We start from the raw sequence: 18,566 nt of genomic DNA on the forward strand, positions 1-18,566 counted from the left end.
GGGTCTTGATTCATACCTAAACAATACTTAGTGTGGGTGAGAATTTAAAGCGAATAAATAAATAAATAAATAAATAAATAAATAAATAAATAAATAAATAAATAAATGAAAAAAGCTATTTAGTGACTGATAGTTCGTATCACTCAACATGCTTTAAACAAAAGACATAAATGGTCTCTTGTGTATTTGCCTTCTGCGTAGTGAATATTCTGATTGAGTGACAGTAGAGTGCTCACACTAAATCCGTGAAACAAATACTAATTTTTAGCACTAAATAGTGATAGTTAAAGTGCTACTATGATGAAAATCGCTCAAACTTGGATTCAGCTGAAACTTCCTAAGAATACTCTTTAAAGGTCCAATAATCACTGTATGAAGTGTTTTCTCGATATTCAGTACGAAAGTATGATATTTTTACGATTATTTTTTGGAGTCTGTGACGTCATACACTCAACATCAAACATTGCTACATACATTTTTTTGTATATAAATCCTTAATTTATTTTATTCCTATGAAGCCCAAAGGGTGGCTAATGTGCTTATTTCACATTACTTGTGACTATAATTTATATTTTGGGGTGTTTGGGTATTTCTTTCTCCCTTTACTACTGATATTTTGATCATAAACTACAAAGAAATGTATGGAGCGATGTTCGATGTTGAGTGTATGACGTCACAGACTCCAAAAAATAAGCGTAAAAATATGATACTTTCGTCCGGAATATCGAGAAAACACTTCATAGAGTGATTATTGGACCTTTAAAGAGTATTCTTAGGAAGTTTTAGCTAAATCCAAGTTTGAGCGATTTTCGTCATAGTAGCACTTTAAACAACAGGAAATAAAGGATTCTGTATGAAATAGTACTAATTAATTTAATGTTCACGGTTTTAGTGCGTGCACTCTAATGATTAGTCACTAACTATTTGTCAGTATCATTTTTTTATTTATTTCATGGTTGTACTGCACGTGCTCTATCTTAAAGTAGATATTAACTAGATTTTAGACTGGATTTCGTCATGATCATGGATCGGAAAACCACATATGTTAATGCCACTCCACTCTTAGCCAATCAAAGAACAAGTGGACGCACACTAACCAATCAGCTTCCTTGAATTCGGAAGTTACTAAATAGACAAATCACCACACGCTTTTAACTGTTATCGAAAATGTTCTATATATCTTAACTTTTTATCACTATTCTGATTGCCTAGCATTTAATGCTTTTAGGAATAAAGCTCTTAATCGATAGTGGTAATTGAGGGATTTTTTAAATTACCAATTACGATAAATTGAATTTCAAGCTAAAGCAGGGCGTAAGGCAGCTTAGCGCTTCCATTACCCTTCAATTTGGTAAAAACATATATCACTTAAAAACCTGCACGTTATCGCTAACTACTTATGGGGCGTCATACTTGGAACATCAGGTCACTTTGAATGCCCATAGAAATACTTAAAAGCAATAAAACGATGCGTCGATTAGCCTAACGATTGATGTGAACAAAATTAAAACATATTTTATGAATGAATGAAAAGCTTTATCTAAGCAGAATATTCTCTTCAGTAACAAAAGTACTGCTATCAACGGGAACCCTATAAACACAACCATCGATCTCCGTCAGGGGCTCTTCCGTGAGCTTCGCCCCACTCGTACCCACCTCCACAAACATTCACTATTTACCCCGAGAAAATCCCCATAGCAAGAGAAAGCCGCCGGAGCCTGATATTCAGGCTAGGAAAGAGAGAGGGCAACGCATCAGTCGAGATCGAATTGAACCTACCACCCCATAGTGTCGGCGAGAGACAGCGCCTTAAAATAGCAGCGAATTTCACCCATGTCAGCGACTCTTTAGTTATGTTAAGAAAAAGACGGATAGAAGAAAAAGAAAAACGAAACATAGGCGAGTGAACAGGCAGAGATGATTAATAAAGTTGACGACGAAAAATTGTCGTAGATTTTGTTTTCTTATATTTATGGTCACTATTTTATACGTCAGAGATATATGCCAAGCAAAACAATTATGGATAATATTCCAAGCGGATGAGTGCGCACATATATACCTAACAACCAAACAGCCAATAGTCGGTCTATATTACCACAGGGATACCACGCAAGCAATTGTCATTAGTGGTCAAATATGAACTAGTCACCAGGAGAAACGGAATATCTTTAGCACAGGGATACCAATGAAAAACTACGAGCGACATTCTCAAAACTATTTACTTTCAAGTAAAGAAATGTATCAGCAAAACTTACCATTCGCACGTGACATGTGATGTCGCTTTGACACGTGATTTGCTGAATGAGGGTCAAGTCGGGGAGTGACCAGAACTGAACGTCGATTCCATTTAAAGCGCAACACTGGGTGACCAATGTATGTGTGATTTGATCGTACTCAACATCAAGGATCTGAAAAGTCATCAGTAAGTACCCTTTATCGACACTATAAAGCAAGCTCTGGGCTTATCAAAAGTGAGGGCATGGCTAACTCACCAATTGAACCCTGAACTGAACAACCTCTGGGCTGATCTAAGTCATGGCATGGGTAACTCACTAATTGAACCCTGAAACAACCTCTAGGCTGATCTAAGTCAGGATATGGGTAACTCACTAATTGAACCCTGAAACAACCTCTAGGCTGATCTAATTCAGGACATGGGTAACTCACTTATTGAACCCTTAGACAACCTCTAGGTTGATCTAATTCAGGACATGGGTAACTCACTAATTGAACCCTTAGACAACCTCTAGGCTGATCTAATTCAGGACATGGGTAACTCACTAATTGAACCCTTAGACAAGCTCTGGGTTGATCTAATTCAGGACATGGGTAACTCACTAATTGAACCCTTAGACAAGCTCTGGGCTGATCTAATTCAGGACATGGGTAACTCACTAATTGAACCCTTAGACAACCTCTAGGCTGATCTAATTCAGGACATGGGTAACTCAAAGATGGAATTGGAATTTAGCGTGTTTGGTATTGTGGAGAAAGGAAAACTGGAGAACCCGGAGAAAAACCCTCGGCTCATGGGAAAAACCGAACAAACTCTACACACGTGATCTAAAGAAAAAGTAGCAGCATCAACAACAACAGCAGCATCAACAACAACAGCAGCAGCAACAACAACAGCAGCAACAACAACAGCAACAGCCACAGCAGCAACAACAACAGCAATACCAGCATCAGCAACAATAGAAGCAACAACAACAGCAATACCAGCAGCAGCAACAACAGCAGCAACAAAAACAGCAGCAGCAACAACAGCAGCAGAAACAGCAGCAGCAGCGACAACAGCAGCAGAAACAACAGCAGCAGCGACAACAGCAGCAGCAACAACAGCAGCAACAGCAACAGCCACAGCAGCAACAACAACAGCAGCAACAACAGCAGCAGCAGAAACAACAGCAGCATCGACAACAGCAGCAGAAACAACAACAGCAGCAACAACAACAGCAATACCAGCATCAACAACAAAAGCATTAGCATCAACAACAAAAGCATTAGCATCAACAACAGCAAAAGCATAAGCATCAGCACAAATAAAAGCAGCATCTATAACAGCAAGAGCAGAAACAACAAGAATAGTAGCAGTAACAAGTACAGCGTCAACAACAGTAGCAGTAGCACTAACAACTGCATACGTCTACAACGAAAAGTAATGCACCTCAAGCAGTGAATTAGAATTCGTAGTTTTTAATCTTACCATGCCTTTGTGTACTTTCAACTGAGAGTATTTCATTCCTTTACAAAACATGTGAAGAAATAAAACTCTTCCATCCTGCATTAAAGACAAAACGAAACAATATCAGTGTATTCGCTGCACTAACCAAGCAAACCCTATCACAAATGCAAACTTAATTGTGCGTTGCTTATTTGCACCTGTGTGAAAAGAGCTACACTGAGTCTACATCTGTTGCATATTATTTCCCTGTGTCGCAAGACGAAACCGCAAGCCAGAAAAGGCGGAAACTTTGTATGCAATCTCACTTGCAGGCAGCGCACCAACTCAACTATTCCACGCTCTCTTCTATTAAGACGATCTCTATCGAATCTTTGACGAAGGAGGGGGCGCATTCTAAGCAAATACACCCGTATAAATTCGAAACTGCATTGGCTCGACCTATTACGACATACCTCAGTTCCAGCTAAAAGAAAATGCGTAGCGTCAGGACAAGCCAGCCCTTCGATGGATTCTATAATTATATTAGAGTACAGCATGCCAAGACAGGTGAGTGATACACGTTCGTGTTGTGTATTGGATGCAGGATCAAGAAAAAGTGAAATACTTCCATCCCATGGGGTGGTGGGACGGGGACTTCCGGGCTTGGAACTTGGAGACCTGAAAATGCATATAAACACACATAAGTTTTCGTTGACTGACTTTGAGCACAAGAGGGAACCAACAAGCAACTCGACTCAAATGTGATGGAGGCTATACAGGCTGCGCAATAAAAAAACCTTCAAATTTTATCAGTACCTTGATACGACATCTGGACTGATCAAAGTCAGGGCATGGCTAATTCACAGATCGATTTTGAATTTTGCGTGCTAGGTTTTGCGGAGGGAGGAAAACCAGGAAACCCAAAGAAAATTAAACTGTCTTATCAAGGGATAGACGCAACAAATTTGACTAACATATGATGTCAAGTCGAATCGAACCCGACACCACAGAGGTGAGGGACAAGTCTAATATCACTACAACGCGCAAACCACATTTCCTTTCCCAAACTGAATTGAAAAGTAATGTTGTAAGGTAAATGGCAAAGTTGGTGCTCACTTTTGTCCATCATTCCAGAGCGTGCTTGATCTTGATCTGTTAGACTGGTGGTCAGTCGAGTGAGTACTGTGGATGTCTTCTATATAGTCTATCTGCCAGGCCTCTAAACGAGTAGCTGGATTGGTTCTTTGAACAAGAATGGACTCAAATATTCAGTAGAGTGCCATGCGCACTTCATATAAGTTATTCTAAGAGCAGTTTTTGTATGAGTGGAAAACATATCACGATAACGGTAATATTGAAATACCTTCCCATAAGAATGGTTATCGTATGAATGGAAAGCATACGGTACTAAAAAAAAAGGAAAACGCGCGCGTGTGTGCTGTGTGTAGTTATAAAGCACGCGGGGATTGGCAGAACACTTGAGAAGTGTTAGGAGAAGCACGACGCGCAGCGGAGGCTTCTCAACACTACTCGGATGTTCTGCTAATCCACAAGGGGTTTATAGCTACACACAGCACGCGTGCGCGCGTATTCTATTTCTGACATGACATGCTGTAATATTGAAATGCCTTCCAATAAGAATGGCTATCGTATGAGCGGAAAACATACGGTACTGGCTAACAGCACGTACACTGTACGATGCATGTCGTAACATTGAAATGGCTTTCGTTTTCTACCAGTATTTAATCCAATCACAACAAGTAGTTAAGGCTACGCTACGGTACGGCTACGGTACGGCTACGGCACGGCTACGGCACAGTTACGAATTCTTGATCGTTTCCCACTCATACAAACAAACACGTTATCGATCAAGCGTGAGCCAAGTACCTTGTGTAATAGACCCAGATCTCCTGACTGTCAATAAGTAAGTACATGATATTGAACTCTCTGCTATAGGTTACATCAATCACTTGGGTCAGAGGTGAAATAGTGGGAGGAGGAAGAACTGTGCTTAGAGTTTTACCAGCACGAGAAAGAAGACGAACGCTGGAAAAAATGATATCTCGTTAGAAAAATGAATTGCAATCTTTAAGGAGAGGGCTTCAGTAAAAGTCTTGAAAAAACAACGATTATCTTATAAGTTATGACTTAGAAGCAATACTGTTAACAGTAACTACTGAAAACGCTAAATGTTGCTAAACAATAAATGATTGTTTAACAAACGCTTTATTATTTTTGGGACATCCATGTGTTACCAAGATTTATGGGACTTTATCAAGCGGCAGCCATGTTGGTTTGAACAATAGTTTCCTCCACGCGTAGCCTCGCATTTATGCGGTTGAAACGGAGGCTTTTATTCCATGAGAATAAACATGGCCGTCACGTGATAAACACGGCCGCCACGTGATAAACATGGCCGTCACGTGATAAACACGGCCGCCACGTGATAAACATGGCCGCCACGTGATAAACATGGCCGCCACGTCCATTGAGTGCCTGTGGAAGAGGTATATATGAGCTTTTCCGAGGTTTAATCAGCAGGAATAAACAATAGAGAGGCTAGATGTTTACGTAGGAATCAAAATAAACGCAATTCAAATTGAGTTATTATACCTGCTGTCGCTACCAACAGCCATCACTCGAGATGACTTCCCATCACACGTAACGAGGGACATAGATCTAACACAACACCGAGACAACGCCCAGAAATCAACCATGTGGTTTAGAGCGAACACCTCAATCTGCCTGTTCGAGCAGCAGTAGAGGATCTTTGGAGACACATAGTCCATCCAGTTGATACCCTCGTGAAAGACGGGAAGGCTGAATTCAAAGAGAAAATATATCAATATGAAGACGCTTCATCCATATGCATCACTCGTAAATATAGCCAGAGAAGCTGGGAATACTCTAGGCTTAGATTTCCAGCCGTTGGGGTTTCCTGCGCCTTCGATACTCTTCCCCGCAATGGCTGGGCGCAGGCCAGTGCTGGAAATCTGGGCCTAAAAAACCATTGCTCTCTGATAATCAGACCTGTAGATCTCTTCCATGACATCCAGAGAAAACATTTTGACCATCCCATCCATTGATGACGTAATGACCACACCAGAAGCTTCTGGGTGTATCATGATCTTGGTGATGACCTGAAATTAGAACATTGGCCCATAAAACAACCTCTGGGCTGATCAGGGTCAGTACATGGGTAACTCACAGATCAAACCCTGAAACAACCTCTGGGCTGATCAAGGTCAGGACATGGCTAACTCACAGATCGAATTGGGATTTAGCGTGTTACTGTAGGTTTTCTGGAGGGAGGAAAACAAGAGAACCCAGAGAAAAAGTATTGTATCAAGGAAGAGACCCAAAAACTCTATTCATATGAGATGCCGTATCAAGAGATGCAACCAAAGCTCCCCTAGTCCAGAAATGGACCCACTTATATCGGTGCGCGCGGCGTAGACAGAGCGAGTAGCAAAAATAGACTGGTAAGAATGGTAACGATATGTTTTCTTCGTATTTCGTGCGCACGCGGCATTTACTTTTATTTTTTAGATATAAATTAATCAGTAGGTGAGAAAAAAGGGTCCAGGTCTGGACTAGAAACCCCCGAGGGAGAAGAGAGTGCTCTACTAGTACACTACTCTTGATTCCCAGTCTGTCTTGATTTCAACCTGATTCATTGCCAAACATTATGTACTAACCTTGGTGTGACTGCTAAATGTATGCACAAGACCACCACTGCGACTCCAAACATTCACTAAAAACAACAGATAGATATCCATACATGAAATACTTCTTTGGATAACTTACGCTATTTACACAAAACCAGGATCATAAATATACTCGAAAATCAATAGTAAAAACTTACCATCACAATCATTTCCTGTGGTTACCAGTAAGTTGCAAGATTTGGAATAAACGCACCCTGTCACTGGACCCCTGTGAGCACTGAAGAAAAACCGCCCCGGGTAAGAAAACGTCATGACAACAAGAAATACAACAACGAAGTTTCCATGGCAATAAATCACTATAGCAACAAGATACGAGTGCCAAGGTAATAAATAACAAAAATAAATAATAAAAAAGAAAAACATTTGATTGACTCTTGCGAAGCGCCTATTACTGCTGCAAATGCCAGCAGATCACTTTTATATTGGACAAAAGTCCTTGTTTTAACCAAGAATCACGAAAACCAACTTACTTTTTGACTTGAAAAAGCTCATTCCCCACCATGTCATAAGCAACAACGTTTCGTTCAGACAGACAATATAATCTCTAGAGACAGTGGTGAGAAAAAACAACAGGCAATTCTTAATATGATGAAATTTTTTTTCTACATGACAACACTGTATATGGATCAAAATCACTTACCTGCATTGCTACATCAAGCTCCACATGTTTTACCCAGCTACCGCCCATCTTTGGATACGATTCCCTGTAAAAATTAAACGCATTTTTTCACTAATAGTCCCCTTTACAGTCCCCTGCGCCATCTTGAAAGGTAACCGTGCCTGTGCAACAAAGCAAAAGCGGCGGTGACCTTGCAACGATAGAGACCTTGGATAATTATTCACATGTCACTATCATTGGTTACCGCCGTTCTCACTTTGATACACAGGCACGGTTTCCTTTCAAGATGGCGTAGGGATCTGTGCACGTGAAGGGGACTATTGACATTCGGCTGTCGAAGTCATATACGTACTTGCCGCAATAATTACAGCCGTTTTCATGGAACCGCGTACGCACGGAATCGCACAATTTACTGTCATAATAAGATAAATTTTTGTGGACGTCAGTCAGTGTTTCCATATGGAATGTTTTGGAAACGCCTTGATATTGACTTACAGCAAAACGTACTTCGTCGCGACGACGACTCCGCGCGAATTCCTATTGAAAAGCACTGTAAAGAACAGACCTAGCGTGAATGCGAAAAATCTTGTCAAAATTCCAGACACGGTCACGGTGCAGCATTTATGATAACATTACCACCCTAATTAAATAGCTCATTTGTCTGTGAGGCAAGTCCTTCGACAACAAAATGTTTTTACACAAATACCAATTTTCTTCAAAACCTTTTATCAGCGACCTTAAAGCGGGGACACAAAGCACGCATTATTACAGTCAATATTACGTGCAACAGATTTTGTCTGACATGGCTTGCAACATCGATTGCCGTAAACATTGCGCGCAATGTCGCAACGTACTACTCGCAATGCGTAACTGTACTACGCGCATCACATTGAAATTCAGCCATCTCAAGGCTTTTGTATGATTTTTTTGGACTTACCTTAAGACTAGTCCATAATTTGCCATGGGTCTAGAGTCACTGCTGAAAGACTTTCTTTTATCTTTGGTCAACTCACCAAATCTCCAGAACTAATTGAGTGGGAAATCGATAGACATAGCAATGATGTGTTTCACTGGTTATCTTGGGTGGGAACAGGAGAGGAGGGAGAGAAATGGAAGGGCAAAAAGCACAAGGAAATGGATGGAGAAAGAATGGAAGTGAAGGGGAAAATACAATGCTCTTTCAGAAGTCTAGAATATCTTTGAAGATGGGATGAGAGGGGAAGAGAAGGGAGGGGAATATACAATAACCATTTTGTCCAAGGAAAAGCTAATTTTGCAATTGGATCCTACGATGAAGTATAATCACTTTAAGAAATAAACACTTCTGGATTACCTTCATTCCTCCAGTTCCACCAGTGATGAGCTCATTTCTAGCAGGGTTAAACACCATACATAAAACAGAGTGCATTTCAGCAGAAACAGATATCACTTCATGGAAATTGAGATTAAAAACCTGTGAATCAACAACAGTAAAACTTTTTTATCATATTTGATTATCAAAAGGTCTAAGGAGATGAACGATTATTTTGAATGACAAAACGACACTTTTGAGTTTAAAGCAATACATGTTTCAAACAGGTTTGACTGTCATTGTCAGTTGCTAAGTACAGAGTGGCAAGATCAATGTATATGTAATAGAAATAAAAAAAAAAACAAAAGAAAATCCTGAATTTGAATTATCAAATGTCTCAGATGGTATTGGGAATTAAATCATGCAGCATAAGTGAAAGCAAAAAATCAGATTAGCACAACAAAATTAAAATAATGAACAAGTGATGTTTTTATGATGGCCATGTGGTCAGCATTTGATGATTAATGCATTTTGTGACAAGAGAAACCAGGACGTTTGATGTTTGAGATTAGGTTTTAATATTAGGCTTCGTGCATAATGCTCAGTAAATCATGACAGGATAAAGGATAAACGTAATTTAGCACATAAAGCCTCATACTGAAACCTTTGTGCGCGACTTGGCAAAGCATGTCTCGGGAGTGGCTATTCGGAGCTCTAGATACCTTTAAAGCATACTCTTTAGACAGGGCAAAGTACACATTGAACTTCCTGGAGAAAATAATCATCCTCAAGACATTGAACTGGTATGCTGGGTAATTGAGATGTCTGGTAACTAGAAAACAAAAATAATAAAGAATCAAATCAAATAAATATGACAGTAAGTTAGTAATTAAGTTACTCTCTCCATGGTTCCAGGAAATAGTCCATACCACCCCTCTGAGGGAGAGGAGAATGTCTATGACAGAGGGGGATGCTGTTGTTGGTTGCAAATTATATATAATAGTATCCCAAGTTTCATATGCATAACTACAGTACATGTATGAAAAACGCAACCAACCAAGATAACAAAATTATGTACACATGCTGTGACTGGGTCAAAGGATGTCAATTATTTTGTAAAACAAACACCACCAAGGATTTATGAAAGTGGGTCAGGCTTAGATTTGAAATTATAACAGATTAGAGCTCTTGGGCTTAAAGTGTGTGTGTGGAAGAGAGGGGGAGGAGGGTGGGGACAAGGAGAAGGAGAAGGAGAAGGAGGGGAAAAGGGAGGGGCAGGCTAAGAGGTATTCAGTCCCCCCAGCTTCTCCTGCTTTGTGATTCCTGTGCCATGACACAGTGCTGCTGTGGCATATCATGGTATTTTATAGTCATATCAAATCTATCTTAGCTACACAACTATTATATATGTACCTGTGCTGTATACACTCTCATAAGACCAGCTGGTAACACCTCTTGAGTCTAGTATAACAAACTGTCTGAATCTGTTATTGAATGTCACTAAAACGAAAAGGAAAAATTATGATTCACAATTGGAACCATAATATAGATATGACACACAGAAGACCTTTCACCTCTGAAGCATCAGGTTCAATAACTGGATGCAGAAGGGCCAGTCATAATGGCCAATCAGTTGCCAGCCATGATCACCAGCCAAATTATTTTTAGTTATTTTCATGTACCTTATTTCTGGCTCAACATTACTGATCAAAATGCCCAGCAAGCAAAAGTTTGATCCAAAAAGTTCCAATTCTGGCTGGACCAAAAAAATAATGTCCAATGACTGGCTGATATTTGAAGCCCTGCTCAGCACAACATTTAGGTTAAAATTATTAGGTGACTCCCTTGATTTAAGGATTTTCTTTTGGTTTTATTATGTTCCTTCCTCCACAAAACCCGACTGCTAAATTCCAATTAATTTGATATGCAAGTTAGCCATGCCTTGACTTTGACCAGCCCAGAGGTTGACATAAACAGTTGATTGCAGATAACATTGCAGTTAAGTGTTCAATGGAAACAATTTGCATTTGGGTATTTTTTTAGCTGTTAGAATGTCTTGTTGCTAGGTTGAATTTCAAGCGCTGTTAAGAAGCAAGTGGAGACAATGTCTCGCCTCTAATTATACACGCACGGGAAGTTGTTAGCACAGGCAGATTTAAAATAAATTACCGCTTAACCAAACAGAGAACACCATTCCCACACCTGAAATGGACAAGGTATTATGGTAAAATATTAAATTTAAAATATTCTTTGGCCGCAAGGTTGATGAAAACGATGAAATAAAGGAACTTATCGATATCCCCCACTTACTTTTTGCTTAACAAATTTGTGTAGTACATGTAGTTGTAACACTCTTCAATTTTGACTTGCAACATTTTAAAACTTAGATTTACGACTAAACTCTTTGAATTACTGCCACAACCCAAAACACACACAAAAAATTTTTTTCCATTTCATTTTTAAAATTTCCAAATAGAATCATTAGTTATGAATAATAAAATAAAAATCATAGGATAAAAGCTGCAAATTCAGTGTAAAAAGACGTTTACGACCCGTACAATCCAGCCAACCGAAGTCCAGTCCGTTCCATCTACGTACGGTTCCTGATTTTCCAATTTTAAAAAAACGCTCAAAATCCAGGCATTTAGTTTTTGCTATACATAAAGGTTACCCATGGCATTTCAAAAGGTTATAATTCAAAGACATTTTTTTGGTGATTCAAGATCCAGTCATTGACTGAGACCCAGTAACTTCCATTTCAGTCACAACCAATCCATTATAGTCACATCCAAGTAACATGCAGTTGTATTTCAGTAGCATTGTTTCGAAGGAAAATTATAGTCGTAAAAATCTTTAGCAATCTACAAGTCACACATGATGTATACAGACACATGATGTATACAGTCCTTTGTAAGACCTTTGCTGCTGATGGGCTTCACAGGACTTTATACCTTCTCTGAACTTCATGTGAGAAAGCGTGTAATTAGAGGCGAAACATTGCCTCTGCCCCTAGCGAAAGTTGACAATCGATTTAACGAGACTTTCAAACAATTAAAACAAACGTGCAAAATATTTTCATTAAACACTTAACCACAATCTGCTGTATCACATTCATAATTTCTGCAATCATCCCCTCTAACAGCTAGGGTCATAACCAGATGGGTTCTTGCAGGGTGGGTGTGCACAGGGAATGGAAATGTAACTATCTTTTAAAGGATTGCAACGAATTGCAGAAGCAAAGAAAAGTAATTTTTTTAAAGTTAGCGTGGGCCTCCAGCTTTAGGGGCAGGGGAGGAGGGGGTGCATGTGCACCCCCTTTGGTTTATGGTCATGTCTACTATACTCTAAATTATAGAAATACTCCATTTTACATTTTTGTTCAGTGACCATGGATAATAGTCACAAGTTGAGGCTGGAGTTTCCACGCATAGTGAAACTATACTTTTTTTTTTCATTTTGCAAAGGCAACTCCAACCTGAGCTTGGAACTATTATCCGTGGTCACTGAACAGAACTGTAAAATGGAGTATTACAAAGGAGAATAAATTTTGAGAGGGCTAAAGCTCCATCACCGGCTATTTTCTTGTTATCACTACAAAATATTTAGGGGGAGAGGGGTAAGGCTTTGTGACCCAAATTTGGCCCTGTTCAAACATTTTGTCAGTAGCATTTATATTATAGCAAAATAATACTAACCTCCTCCAATTTCACAGTTCTTTGAAGCATGCTTGTAGCATCCTATACTCTGAAATCCGTATGGAACGTGAAAATATGAACCTTTTGTTCTGGAGAGACCAGTCTCTTCTTCATCTTCTTCATCACTCAGCAAGATACTTCTTGATAATGAACTATCTTCGCTTCCCTCATCAGTTTTCTCTGGAGATTCGATGCTCTCTTTCGTATCTGATCCAGATTTTGAAAGTTCGGAGTCTTGGCAAACGTTATAGGTTTTTTCTTCGTCAAAGTCATCTTTTGGTTCCATGGTGTTATAAATATAAAATACTCTTGTCTGATATTGTCATGGCGGTTGTCAGTGATTTGAAAAGCCCGCCAAACCCTAAAACTGCCTTGTGACTAGCACTGTTTGTAATTGAAACTTTATCGAAAACAAATTATAGCTAATGTCTGTGCTCTAAAGAACTCTAGCACATATTTAATAAGCTTGAGGTCAAATATTCTGCATTAAAATCAAAACTTCAAGGAATGAAGCAGTACTGACATTCATGGATCCAATTCCTTTGACTTACGTTGAAGGCGTTGAGCAATCTTTTCCCTCAAATTACTCAGTAGCAGTAAATTAGTAGCAGTAGTAGTAAATTAAACAGCGTCTCTAGGAAAGCAATTAAGTAGCAGGATTCTATAACAGCTGATGTCCAACACAAAATTTAGATCGTCTTCATTTGCTCTGCGTAGGCATGACAATACGAACTACTCATTCTGTGCCAGTTCCGTATTTGAAACCAACTTCTTTCCAAAATATCCTCTCTCCAATAGATTCTAATTCATCATCAATTAATTAGAAGTATCGTTTGATATTGGTTTAGAAGAATAAAAGAAGACCAAGTTCACTCACTTTGTGCTTCGAGATAACTTGTTGCTATGTAACAATTATCTCCCTAGCCCTCCCCACTAAATGCAGATGAAAATTTTAATATTTTCTAAAACTTTTCCTGATTCAAGATTCAAGATGTGCGATTAGATTTCTTATTACTTTTTTATCTGATTCAAGTTTTAAACCAGCTTAAGGTCCCGTAGAAGAATCACTTTCGGGGAGCAGCATAATTGCGAGTCAAATCACCCTCCCCTCCCTTTAAATGTCAAAGTTTGCAAAACAGAAAACCCTTCATCTGTGACCCGTTCGTGTTACATAATAAAGCTCGTCAAGTTACAAAGCTTCAAGGGAGCTGTGGCAGAATGCATCCAAAATGTATTCCTCTGGCTGTGTTACTGGTAACTTCATGTTTTGGTGGGTATATGTTTGTGATCTGTCTATCTGTATATGAAGATTTGTTAAACAGCTGATTTGATAATGCACAGTAATCAAATTGTGCATTCCTATGTACAGTCATAGCAGTCAGTAGTTTGCAAACCGTAAACCCTCCATATGACTAGGAGTCGATCATTCTTTGAATAAATTCCACTGATCTCTCGAGTCTTACAGTAGTAGATAATAAAGTACATAAGAAATGCTTTGCTTATGTATCGTAATGTTTTATTTCTCGTTTGCATAGCAGCTTACATCGTTGTAGTAAATGGAGCATGTAGCGAGGCAGATCAGGCGAATGAAGTGCAGAAATGCGAGAAAACCTTTGTGGACACGATGATCAAGAATTCTAGTGCCAATTGCACGTGAGTACTACGAATAATATTTCAAATGCCGTAACAGAATTAAGTGTATATATTCTCATTGAAAATATGTACTTGATGTAAACAAATCTTGTAATGACGTATTTAAAAACCATTTTCTACTATCTTTACACATTAATTTTAACCCTGTGACTAATGCCTGATTTACGATCAAAGACATAAGCACAGTCTACATAGATGTTGCTGTGCTTGCAGCCCCCACAACGGCACAGATTCAAGGGAAGGGGTGGGTGTGATGTGGCTGGGCAGCTGGATCTAACCACTTGGGCGCATCCCCTTGTCAGTCAATGCTAGCTTCTCTAGTTTGACCTGCATCTTCTTAATTTCTTCTCTCAAACAGTGTAGAGGTTGGTAAAATCCATCAATGCCTTGAAAAACTGTCAAAGAGTTGTTACCCCCAAGTCAATGACAAGGTGATCAAGCAGATAGTATCAATTGGAATGACACAAATCCAAGCCCTTCAATTCTACTGCATGGAAACAAAGTTAAATTACACTTGGTCTAATGTTGCACCAAGTGTTAAGAATCAGCTGTCTTCTTGTGCTGTGTCTTTTGATGAAACTGCTAATCAGTGCAGTAAAGACTTCAGGTTGAAGATGCAGAAAACTCCAAAAGATAGTGCTGCAGTATACAGGTATTGTAGTGATTAACAAAAATAATTAAATCAGAATTTTATGTACAACAGGAAAATGTAGACCACCCTATATATAGTCACTGTAGTCATTTCTCAATGACCATATCTCCCCATGATGGCATCCAGTTTCCACAATCCAGTCCAAGGGACAAAGAAATTGTTAAGTGGTCCCTGGGGATGAAACATAATTATAATACAAGGCCATATGATTTTCTATATGTTCTTGCTGCCGTCAAATAATATATAATAATATGTTAAATAATATAGAATAATAATATAATATGTTTATTATATTATTAACATTGTTAATAACAACCTTGTTTTGATGAATGCACTCAGCAAGGAAATTAATGAGAATGACTATTGAAATTTTTTTTCACAACATTTGTTGTCTTTCTTATATTAATTGTAAAATCCTTTAAGATTGACTAGTTCAAAAAATTGTGTAGTTTGAATACACTTATCATCCTTATTAATAATAGATTGATAATCCATTCTTAGGATTATAAGTTTCATTAATTTTTCTCTTTTCTTCTGATACAACAGGAGTTATGAAGATTCAAACAAATGCATCCAGCGGGCAGCTTCAAAATGTCCAACCAGTAGTGGGACAACAAAAACCACCACTGCTTTTTGGTTTAATGCAACATTACTATTAATTGCTTCAATTGCTAACATAATTAAAGCATACTAGTTAACGTTGCTTTGTTAAGAAGCAACTGGACCAAAACCCTAAAGTAATAGCAGAGCTCCCACGCACAACTGTTATTTTGTATTTTGCATTATTCTTTTTGTCTCAGTTGTTCTTGTTAATAAGTTTAACTGAATGTATACTTTTTTTGTATAATGTCCTGCCTCGCATCCAAAGTACCTTTTTGAACAGGGTCTTCTATATTTCCATTTGGTATGAAAGGATGTAAGTTTTTTTTGGATGGCCCAAGTTTTGGACATGCATTGAAGATGCTCCAAGATAAAAAAAGTATTCATGTAAATTAGTTTGTAATAAATAAATAAATAATGTTAAGGTATGTTGGTGAAAAATTGTTGAGATATCTAAAGGTTCATTCAAGTCAGAAAAAGCACAATTTCTTCATTAGTCTGAAAACTTTTTCTTTAACAGAGCATATTCTCGCAATCTGATTGTTTGACAGCAATGATCAGTAACAGTTCAGACACATAGAATGACTAATCACTTGTGCAAGGAGCCAGCACACACTTGAAACTATTTTTCTCGTAAGCTTTTTCCTTGTTTTTAGATCTTTTTATTATTATTTTGTTAATGTAAAACAATTGCTCATAGATTTCCATTGACTGTCTTCTTATTGCTTACTATCAATCACGTGACTCTTTGAAAATGACTGGGCCGCAAACAAGCGCTTGACTGAGGGACAACTAGCAGATGTTAAGTCAAAATATGTCAAAATAAGTCCTCTAGCTATTGTAGTTGACTATTTCTACAACATGAAACCAGAAAACAAGAGATCAAAACAACCTCCAAGATTCTACAAGCCATTAAAAATGCAGCTACTACCAAAAGTGACATCTATTGATAGCACCTTATTGAACATAGATGATGTCTTAAAATGTTCAAAACTTTACAGTGAAACCACTAATAGCGCTCATGATTCCACTTGAGATTTGAACATTTAAGATGCAATTTATGATGAATAAGGGGATAGTTAAGATGTAATTTATGATGAATAAGGGCAATTTCTTAACTCTACTATATATACTTGCTAACGTTTAACTTCATAAATAATCAATACGAATTTATTATCAATTTTATATTAAATTGATAAGCAAATGCTAATTTATGCAATTCTATTGCAATTACGTGTACTGTGAACTTCATTACATTTCTCTTAGACATTTTTGGGGGGTAAAATAATGTACTTCTTAGAGTGGTTTTCAAAAACCCGTGAAATACACTTTAGCGTATTACACTTTATTGTCTGCATTTTCTTTTGATTTTCTTTTGTGTATTTGGTGTATTACAATTTATTACACCTTAGTCATTACACTTTGTTTCACGGGTTTTTGAAAACCATTCTATGAGCTTATTAATCTTATTAATTAATCATTAAAATTTATTCAAAGTTTCCTTTTAACAGTACATCAATCTAAACGAGTTGGTCTTTGTATGATTCCACTTAGTTGGTTAAATGATAAAGAAGATAACCAAATGCTGTAAGAGAAGCCAGGCATCTTACACTCAAAAGCCTACGAAGTGTGTTGACGTTATTACGAACCTCCATCTCCTCCATCTCATCCTTGGCAGACGGGTCAATGAGTGGCTTCATTTGTGGAGCGATGGCCAGACCAGTGAAAGGAAAAGTCGCAAGCATGATAGATCCAGCCATAAGGAAGGGCAAATTCTTTTCTTTATCCATGAAGTAAAGAGCAACACCTGATAATCCACTTATGATAGCGAGACCAGACTGCATACGATGGTGATAGCTGTGCTTGAGGCGAAGGATCTTCAGTACACAACCATACGAGTGTTCATCCATCGAGGGAAATTCTACCGCTAAAACGTAGAAAGAAGCTCCAACGAAGACTCCGTTGGTTGCTACGCATACCATCTTCAGTCCTGGAATGATTTTTTCGACATCCATGGCTAAAAAATGAATTTTTACGACGATCAAAACCAAGAGATTTGATTCTATTTTGTGACAGTCTCGAGGCTCCTGAATCTATAGTAGTTCCAGTCTCCTCCTCGTCATGGTTAGCAAAGAAAGCCCAACTTGATAAACAGCACAAACTCTTTTTTCACTCGGTGTTTAAATTTCCTTCTCATTCATTTCTATTCAACAAGGAAAACGCAGTCCCAGCAGTAACTGCTAGTTATTATCAACTATTTCAGAAAGCTTGGTGAAGGTTTGGTTACATGTTGCATACCAAGCCCGAAATGCGCCATGGGCGCCGTGAATGCAATGTCACAGCACTGGAATTTTCCAAAGCTTTGTCTGCCTGTTTTTGATTACGGTATATTTTTTAGCAATTTCATGCAAAATACATATGAATATACAGTTAATGTCATTAACGTTGTCCACCGAAAAAAGACATTTACACATTTACATATTTACACATTCAGACTAAAAGATATATCACGTGTTTCATTATGTATTTTTTGCCTCGCGTGCGTCAGCCTGAACTTTAAATGTAAAATTCAACTCGTGAATCGAAAATCCAAATGCCCTGACCATTTAGTGAGGACTTAAGATGGAGAATGGTATTGCAGTATTTGTTTTATGCCAGAACCTT

At 38.3% G+C, this 18,566-nt stretch overlaps 2 protein-coding genes across 4 annotated transcripts in view; one reads left to right on the plus strand and one right to left on the minus strand.

Moving 5' to 3' along the window:
- LOC116303278 (uncharacterized) overlaps positions 1-13,886 on the minus strand; it is a 61,844-nt gene extending 47,958 nt beyond the window's left edge. For both annotated transcript variants that reach the window (XM_089034934.1, XM_089034933.1), the window contains exons 1-16: positions 12,998-13,886; positions 10,716-10,802; positions 10,025-10,134; positions 9,345-9,464; positions 8,949-9,037; positions 8,033-8,096; positions 7,863-7,936; positions 7,530-7,609; positions 7,363-7,418; positions 6,695-6,804; positions 6,278-6,484; positions 5,552-5,710; positions 4,781-4,906; positions 4,138-4,342; positions 3,707-3,781; positions 2,256-2,408 (exon numbers count right to left, since the gene is read on the minus strand). In XM_089034934.1, the coding sequence (XP_088891060.1) occupies positions 2,256-2,408; positions 3,707-3,781; positions 4,138-4,342; positions 4,781-4,906; positions 5,552-5,710; positions 6,278-6,484; positions 6,695-6,804; positions 7,363-7,418; positions 7,530-7,609; positions 7,863-7,936; positions 8,033-8,096; positions 8,949-9,037; positions 9,345-9,464; positions 10,025-10,134; positions 10,716-10,802; positions 12,998-13,283 (2,001 nt within the window). In that variant the 5' untranslated portion in view covers positions 13,284-13,886. The remainder of the gene's footprint in view (positions 1-2,255; positions 2,409-3,706; positions 3,782-4,137; positions 4,343-4,780; positions 4,907-5,551; positions 5,711-6,277; positions 6,485-6,694; positions 6,805-7,362; positions 7,419-7,529; positions 7,610-7,862; positions 7,937-8,032; positions 8,097-8,948; positions 9,038-9,344; positions 9,465-10,024; positions 10,135-10,715; positions 10,803-12,997) is intronic.
- Positions 13,887-14,151: 265 nt separating this feature from the next.
- On the plus strand, positions 14,152-16,330 carry LOC116303283 (uncharacterized). Of its 2 annotated transcripts, none has more exons than XM_031712799.2 (4): positions 14,152-14,267; positions 14,533-14,650; positions 15,009-15,302; positions 15,849-16,330. In XM_031712799.2, exons 1-4 carry the CDS (start codon positions 14,216-14,218, stop codon positions 15,994-15,996), a joined length of 612 nt encoding a protein of 203 aa, XP_031568659.1. In that variant the 5' UTR covers positions 14,152-14,215; the 3' UTR covers positions 15,997-16,330. The 2 variants fall into 2 exon arrangements, with proteins under 2 accessions (XP_031568659.1, XP_031568660.1); XM_031712800.2 differs by having other exon boundaries at positions 14,155-14,267; positions 14,536-14,650.
- Positions 16,331-18,566: the final 2,236 nt, after the last annotated feature.

Source organism: Actinia tenebrosa, unplaced genomic scaffold (genome assembly GCF_029948245.1).
Source record: "Actinia tenebrosa isolate PJP-AT-01 unplaced genomic scaffold, QUT_ActTen_1.0 PGA_scaffold3__52_contigs__length_22856419, whole genome shotgun sequence".
NCBI lineage: Eukaryota > Metazoa > Cnidaria > Anthozoa > Actiniaria > Actiniidae > Actinia > Actinia tenebrosa.

Excerpts from the sequence above, each read along its gene's own strand:
- LOC116303283 (XM_031712799.2), top strand. The coding sequence starts at position 14,216 with ATGCATCCAAAATGTATTCCTCTGGCTGTGTTACTGGTAACTTCATGT. Across the intron at positions 14,268-14,532 it reads ACTGGTAACTTCATGTTTTG|CAGCTTACATCGTTGTAGTA; the intron begins GTGGGTATATGT and ends TCGTTTGCATAG. Across the intron at positions 14,651-15,008 it reads AATTCTAGTGCCAATTGCAC|TGTAGAGGTTGGTAAAATCC; the intron begins GTGAGTACTACG and ends TCTCTCAAACAG.